General features: G+C 29.8%; 1 protein-coding gene across 1 annotated transcript in view; it reads right to left on the bottom strand.

Annotated features, from left to right (window-relative positions):
* The window catches only part of LOC105621872 (sodium/calcium exchanger 2), a 75025-nt gene that overhangs the window by 10593 nt on the left and 56071 nt on the right, over positions 1-8361 (bottom strand). The window contains exons 5-6 of the mRNA XM_012203310.1: positions 7675-7845; positions 1983-2141 (exon numbers count right to left, since the gene is read on the bottom strand). Coding sequence (XP_012058700.1) covers positions 1983-2141; positions 7675-7845 — 330 coding nt within the window. The remainder of the gene's footprint in view (positions 1-1982; positions 2142-7674; positions 7846-8361) is intronic.

Here is an 8361-nt window from a genome sequence, read left to right as displayed (position 1 = left end):
AGTAAATAAAGAACGTAACGTAGTATAATTAATTTTAAGTTTAGTTAGTTAGTTTAAGTTAGTTATAAGTATTATTATTAATAATATAATACTACTATTTATTTAATTATTACTCTCTCTCTCTCTCTCTCTCTCTCTCTCTCTCTCTCTCCTCCTCTCTCTCTCTCTCTCCCTCTCTCGTCTCTACATGAATTCAAGGATAAGTTCTTTCGTCATCTGCGATTTCAAATTCATTCTAACTGTTTAGACATTCACACAAACTGAATGCTTCATTTTTTTTTAGCCAATCATTCCTTCTTTCTATCAAGTATGCGATTTTTCTCACTGCTCTTCTTATTTCACACAATTATCAGACTTTCCCTCCTCTTTTCGTTTTATTCACACTTTGCATATCATAATATGATGTGTGATGTGAATACGACAACACTCGAATTATTATACATAATTACTTTGTAACTATGTATAATAACTTATGTCACTTGCCGTAATTATTCTCTTCAAAATTTCATTGTAACATACTTCAGTTCATCATCGTTATAACTTATTGTTACATACAACGTATCACTTATTGCTTTGCCTCCGCTTATTTTAATTTATACTGCTAATACTCGCATACTTTATTATTATTATTTTGTATTCTTGTTTTCTTTACGCTTATATCAATTCTATGCTGCTTACAACTGCACACATAATTATTCTTTACTTTTTTTTTGTTCTTTCTGCTCTTAGAGGGCTCGCCTCTTTTTGTTTTTTCATTTTTAACTTTAAATTTAAAAAATAAAATATTTTGGAAAATGAACAAATCCAATGTAGAACATTCTGATTAGAATGCTACAATGAGATGTAATCTTGTAAATTGTGGCAATGCCACGTTGAATGCGAAAAAATTTTGTTGCGAAGAAATAAATAAATGAAAAATTCCAACACGGTTACATTGTAATATTGGAGGCTTGTAAAATAGAAGAAGAAATAAAGTTTAGTAATATTATTATTTTCTTCCGCGTACGTTCGACTTTAATTCTCTGCAATTCTGGAAGAAAAGCAGAGAAGATTGCTATTGATTTTTTGGCCTCTTAAATGTACGTAATCTCTTAACATAAATATATTTCACCGCAACATGGCCATAGAGCAGTGTAAGTCTTCTAAAGGAGAAGCTTCTAAAGGCGAACCTTTTAATTTTGCTACAATTTTACGACGCAGTAATATTTTTTGCACGACATATACAATATTGCAATTTTACAATGGAATTTTATAGCAATGCTGCAACTTTCTGGTGCTACGTTGGACGAAGAAAGTATTTAACTCTTTTATAGTTGCACGTGTTAACCGTTCCACCCGAAAGAACATAGGCCGTCGGCAGCCATTATTCCCAGGCACAAAGACCAAGGGCAATAAATTATCATTGCTCTCCTCACTTAATCTCAAAAGCCTGTTGTAATACAGCAGACGTTATAAGTGGAATGCGATCAATGCGAAATGTGAAATGGAAGGTAAATGTGGGAGATATGGCTTTTTTAATAATATACTGAGAAAAATGTTCTGATTATACAAGAACAAATTCTGATTATATCATCGTAATTAAACTTCTCGATTAGGATATTTAATAGATTTAATAATAAGTGTTTAATTTGTACACTAAAATTTGTAAAAAAAAATATTAAATTTACAAAAATATTTGTTTGAAATTCTAAATAAATATTTACTAAATGTAAACACATATTTATTTGATATAAGCTTAATTTGTGTGATTTACTATCATTTTTTAATTAGGATAAATATTTATTTACTAAATGTTTAGTTAGTTCTACTACTTTCGAAGAAATATGCATTAAGATTTAATAAATTCTTTTTCAGTATACCTTTCTGATTGAATCTGTCAGAATTGCAATTAGTGCAACAAGACTTTTTCCAGTGTAGGTACGATTTTTCTCGATGTCCTCCTCCTTTTCCTCGTATATCATCCTCAGTTTTTAGATACTTACCGGGAATGCTGGTACCGAGGGCGACGAAAACAATCGCGGTGACAGAATCCTTGATGCCCAAAGTACAACCGAAATACGAAGCAACGTCGCCGATTATCGCCGTGACCACGCCAATCCCCAGAATGCTGACGATAAAGCACAAATAACCACCGGCGATATCTGAAATAAAAAAAATGTTTCTCATACGTTTTGCGAAAGCAAAATACTAGAGAGTTTCAGAATTCGATTGTTAAATAATAGAAATATTGTTTGCTCGCATATTTCTTTGTATAAAATAGAAGAAATAGAAAAATATACACACGGTGATAGAAAAAAGTTTTGGCTACAAAGTTTTGTATTTATCAAACATTAGTAACATATTATAAGAAACAACTTTTTCTCTCTTTTTCTTTGGAGTGTTCATTGTCTCTTATTAAATAATAATTAACATTCAAAATGGTCACCTTTAGCTTTGATATAAATTTTAAAACACTAGAAGAGAATGCATTCACGATTGTCACGCATATTTCCACGGATAAATTCTTTTAGATAGAGATATGTCTTCAATTCATCAGCCGAAATTTTTTTTTAGCAGAATTTTTTTGATATTTAATAAGATATAACTAACACACACTCCAGATACTAAATTTTTTCTTTTATATATTATATATTATTATTCAGATATATAGGAAGTTGGCATTACCCGTCGTTTTTACATCCACAAATGACGACAAATAACGTCAACTTACTCTGGGCAATGATTTGATAAACATACAAATATGAAAAATTTTTTGTCGCCTTGTATGTAAAATCCATATTGGACAAAAGATTATGAAAAATTAATGTTAAAATCGCTGTCCTTTGTTTTTAATAATGGAAGTGAAACCGACGATATTTTTGGGATTTAATAGAAAAAACATTGAATAACAGTGCCAAAAAACTTTAATCACTTTGCGCGATATGCGGGATGAACAAAATGCAAATTATAAAGTGACATTCTCTTCGCGCTCACGCAAACATGCATTACCACGTAACCACTCGTTTGAGAGCTTAATTAGTCTAGTTAAAAGTCCACAATTTTTCCTCATTTACGCTTACTCTCGGGACTAATTATGCTGCCTCAGCTCAATTCTGCTTGGCTTTTACAAATCACGAAGCTCGTAACGTTAAAAGCGCTATTTTATCGTAATTGGCTATTTCCGATAATAAATAAAATCACTTATAGAAATTAGTTTAAAACTGTGATAAATGGACAAAAATTTCTATTAAAACTTTATGATTTGATGAACTTTTAAAATATATAATTTTTATACAATTTTTACTCAGAAATCTATAGTATATACATTATTTTAGTACAATTAATATTAATATATTAAAATATATGGAGAAGACTTTACAAAAATCATACAAATCTTTTTTTCAATATACATATCGCATATAATAATATATAAATTTTGTACATGTTTTCATATATTTTCATATATAGTTTTACAAAAGCTGTTTAATCATAAGCTGTTTGTCTAAAAATACGAACTGTTACATAACTGTTCCTAACAATTCCCTCAGGAATTATTTGTATTCTTTTTACTTTTTATAAGCGAGTACATTGCGTTCAACATATGTCAGACTGTAGGACGTCTAAAAAGGAAATAAAAATGCATAATCAATTTAACTCTGTACAGATTTATTTTGCAAAAATTAAAATATTAAATTTTACTAAAAACTATTGTCTTTATATAAATGAGTCTGTTTCTTCTTACTTGAAATTTTGCAAATATATTCTCTCTAAAACTTGCCAATCGTAAAGTATATTAATAATGAAACCAAGATTCTGTTTTCAAGAATAATGAGGGAAAACACCTTTATGAGTCTTGTATTATAATTCTTATGTAATAAGTCTAATAATTAGTTTAAAACTGTGTAAAACCTCATGTAATAAGTATTATAATTTCTTGTGTAATAAGACTAATTTGACGATGCGGTAATCTTTTTCATAATAAATAGTATAATGTGTGTGTGTGTGTGTGTGTGAGATAAACACAAACTATAGAAATCAAAGCTTTAAATGGTCTAGCTGAATGTTAAGTCTAGCTTGTATAATTCTTATGTGAATTTATATCAATACTAAGTACCTAGAAACGGCCATCGAAATGATTTTTCGCTCTTGAAACGCTAACTCTCTATTACTTTTTTTAATAGCTTCTTTACCTCATTCAGTTCCCCTTTTAAACTACTTTTAGTTTCTTTTTACATTTCCTATTTTCATTTTTTTCGTTACATTCGATTATATTTTTTTCTCTCTTTCCATTTCCTTCTTGTTACATTTCACTCCACGCGTTACATTAATACTAATACTGAAAGGTTTTTTTCTCGTATACTGTATGTGGATTTTCTCGATCCCACTACATACAATTATTGTGAAAATTCAAAAGAGCTTTCCTTTATCACAATATACTTGAAAAGCAAGCATCTTCTCACATTTGTGCATAAAAGTATCATTCTAGAATTGTAGTCACGTCTCAAAATTATATATGACAAAAATCCTTGAAGCGGCACATAACGGATATTATTATCAGTCTCTAACGGTCCAAAATATTCGCAATTGATGTGAAACTCGTGGAACGCTTTCTATGGAATTATTATCACAAGACAGTTGAAATTCTTGGAAAGCCTTCAAGGCTCTGACGCGATTCATGCCGCAAGTAAAATGCTCTCTCTCTTTCTCTTTGCACAAACGCATATATGTGACAACAAAAGGGAATTATTATTAGAAGTCTGTATACAAAGATACGTTTACGATGGAACGTGGGCGTTAATACAGCTAAAGAGTCTGTAAACACGCGGTTAGTTTCACTGTTAACACGTGGCCGGTGTATATTATTGCAATACGCTTGCTATACTACTCTTGTACTAAACTTGGCTGATTTACTAAAGTATTTCGTGATCTTTTCCAAGCAACTCGCTTGGAACTTATCGATATTACATTATGTAATTATCGGGAAATCGAGTAAGCTCGGAATTTCTCTCGAGAATAAAAACTCGACTGACAATATTAATAATAAAAAGTCTGAAGTATAAAAATAAAGCGCATTGTAATTCTTATATACAATATAATACACTATTATTTCTAATTAAACTATAAAGAAAAATTTTATTTAAAAAAATTCTACTTATTAATTTTTTATATTTTCTTTTTAGGAATTTTTCTATAATATAAAACAAAATATATTGTATCGACAGTACAAAACAATTTTTTAAAAATGATTTTTACCAATTTACCTTATTTCACTCGAATCCGTTGCAAAAGATGTATCAACTCTTAGTTCTTATTAAAGAAAATTTTATTTGATATCTCATTATTTTGTACTATTGCCATAAATTCCGAACAAAATTTACTTTGGAAGAGTGTAGAAGTACAAGTCACCATAAATCACGCAGAAATTTCGTGGAAATTTCATGAGAAAGCAGAGAAGAATGTATAAGCCGTATATAGTGTTCCTTATCTATTTATTTGTATATGTGCATGTATTTGCCTGTGTAATACACATACATGTCCATAGGGGATTTTCGACATCTTTAAAAAAAAAATCGTTAAACTAAGATATTATGCATATCTCTGCATTTATGTATACATAACTTGCAAATTAAGTTCTTGGGAATTCAACTATCATCTTCAGATTTTGCCGGCTTTTCCGGCAACATGTCTCACTGCGGAATATTGCATTTAGTAATGCGATGTGTTCATAAATCTCCCTCATACTCTTGCAACCGCATATTACAGTTGCATAATCTGCAGTTACATAACTATAAATTTCGGCTTATCTGGAAAGTATTGCAATCGTAATAGCATAATATTTTATACACCTGGAACATTTATTTATTATATTCTAATCTAGGATTTGTTTTTGATATCAAAAAAATTTCTCGATCACTCCGATAATTTCCGGCTCTGTCCGGAAATTAAGCTTTTTTTTTTTTCCTTATAAAAAGTGAAGCGAGAGGAAGAGTAAATACAATTCTGCATCTTGTGCTTCTGCATAGAAGCGCTGATCTACAAGGACGGGTAAAAAAGAAGAGAAAGATAAACAAGGTGAAATTACGTTGCTCGATACAGTAGTTTCCAGAGCTTTTGCAGAGTTCAGCAGGTCTTTGCGATTGTGCTTGCTGAAATAAAGCACGTCTTCTCCTCGCCCTTTATCCTCCTCTTACCGTCTTTCCTCGTTTTCTTCCACCTGGATGGAAGTAGAGCCATGACTAAAGAATGCAGAAAAGCTCTCCCACATCTCAAAAAATAGAGGAATAGGTTAAAATAGAATCGAAGAAATAACAAAAATAAAAAAACGAAGACAATCCGTGAAAAATTTAAGACATAAAATTATACAAACAAAAAGAATTTACTTTTTTCTTCAAACTTTTTACAAAGTCCTGTAATCAAAGTGTTTGGTTACAGGAAGCTGAGTTTCTTCAGTTGCTTTGTACAAAGATAATAAATATCTATATCTTCATACTGTGTTCTTCATACTGTTAAGATGGATTATTGAATAACTTTCAATAGTTTTAAAATTTCACAGTAATTTTTTGTAAAACATCGCATTATATAAATCAATTTGTAATTAATCTTCTTGTACGCGCGTGAATTAAAAAATATTATCCTGTGAGAGAGAGAGAGTTTAGATGTACCGTTTTTCCGTTTTGCAGATTGCATCGTCATAAACACATTTCGATCGAAATTCGCTTTACTTTTCATCACGTTAGCAATTTCGTATCTATAAACGTTTTTTTTTCATATAAGATCGAAATCACCGTATTAATATTCACGACAATGTATATATTATTTTAAAGGCTGAAAACGTCTTTTTGCGTATTAACGAAACTAATCGAATTTGTAAAATCGTTTAACAAATATTTTTACCGCATTTTGCCGTAAGAATCATCGATAAGAGATTTTTTGTACACATAAATAATATAATCAATTTCTGAGGAAAAAATGTATTTAACACATACACACATAATACACAAATAATAAATAAATTATTATAGGTTCTATTTCATATATCGAAATTAGTCACAACAAAATATAAAACGTCTTGTAAACCGATTACTTACCACAATATTTTTTTATATAGAAAGTTTATGCAAACAGTCAAATTAAAAAAATATTATTAAAACAATATTATTATATGATATAAAAATATTATATAGTTATTTTACAAAATTTCGTCAACATTGACGTCTTGTATAAAACGCGTTTTATAAAAGAGTAAAATTTGAACCAAACGAATCACATAAATTATAGTTCAACCAAAAAAAGAAGTCTACCATATGACGTAAGAGGGAGTTTAACATCTACGTTATATTTGTTCATGCGTTAAGAATTTTCATTTTCATTCCATCACAGCTGAAGAGAAGTCCTAAGTAAAGTCCGAAACGTCCCGAACGAATATGTGAATGTAATTTAATAAATTCAATTTTATCCACCTAACAATATTGCTCGTTTTTTTAAATTATTGACCTTGAATAAATTAGTGAAATCACTTTAATATTGCTGTAAAATTTGAAATTTTGAAACACCTTTATCCAAAATAAAAAAAAAACAATAATAAAAATATTTCAAATTTAACGAAACGAAAAAAATTAAAGTGTACATTGAAGTGGTTCATTCTATGTATACACAGATAGACAATATTAATATAAAAAGATTTTTTTTACTTACCTGTGGGTGGAACGAAGGCAAAAAGAACCTTCCAGAAGATGGTAAGAGAGTGCATAAGATAATCCATTACGGATGGTGAGGAAGGTTGACCGTTTTCACCCTCAGCGTCATCTTCATCACCTCTACTGACGGTCAGCGCTTCCATGAATTGTTCTTTCCAAGAACTTGTGCCTAAATATAAAATTTTAGAATTTATATTTTAGAAGAAAAGTAGAAAACAAAAAAGACATTATATATCTCGAATATTCTGCAATAGATAAATTAATTTTATAAACCATAAAAGTTTTTAATTTTTATTAACAATTTTTTAAATTGATTATTCTTGATTAATTTTTCAAACAGTCAATTATTTAGTAACGTTACAACAGTTCCTGTCTATTATGCATAAACAAACAAAGGATTCAGTCTGGAGGCTTTAATAAAGCCTCAACACTGAATACAGTAAAAAAAATACTATACTATAAAATCTCATTTTTGTTCACATTCAAATCTATATGTAATCGTGACGAGCAAGCGAATGAAGCGCTTTATCGAAGGTCTAAAAGTCGAAAAATGCTTTGAGCGATTCCGCTTCACAGACTGAGTGAAAGCAGAACATGCAGAAAGGAAAACGGGACAAAGAAAAGCACTATAATAGAGCAACGTGATATTCCTTTCTCTATTCTGTAATCGATTCCATTTTTACAC

This window comes from Atta cephalotes (genome assembly GCF_000143395.1).
Source record: "Atta cephalotes unplaced genomic scaffold scaffold00038, whole genome shotgun sequence".
NCBI lineage: Eukaryota > Metazoa > Arthropoda > Insecta > Hymenoptera > Formicidae > Atta > Atta cephalotes.
Note: the sequence above shows the minus strand (reverse complement) of the source record. Positions and strands in the feature narration are given on the sequence as shown.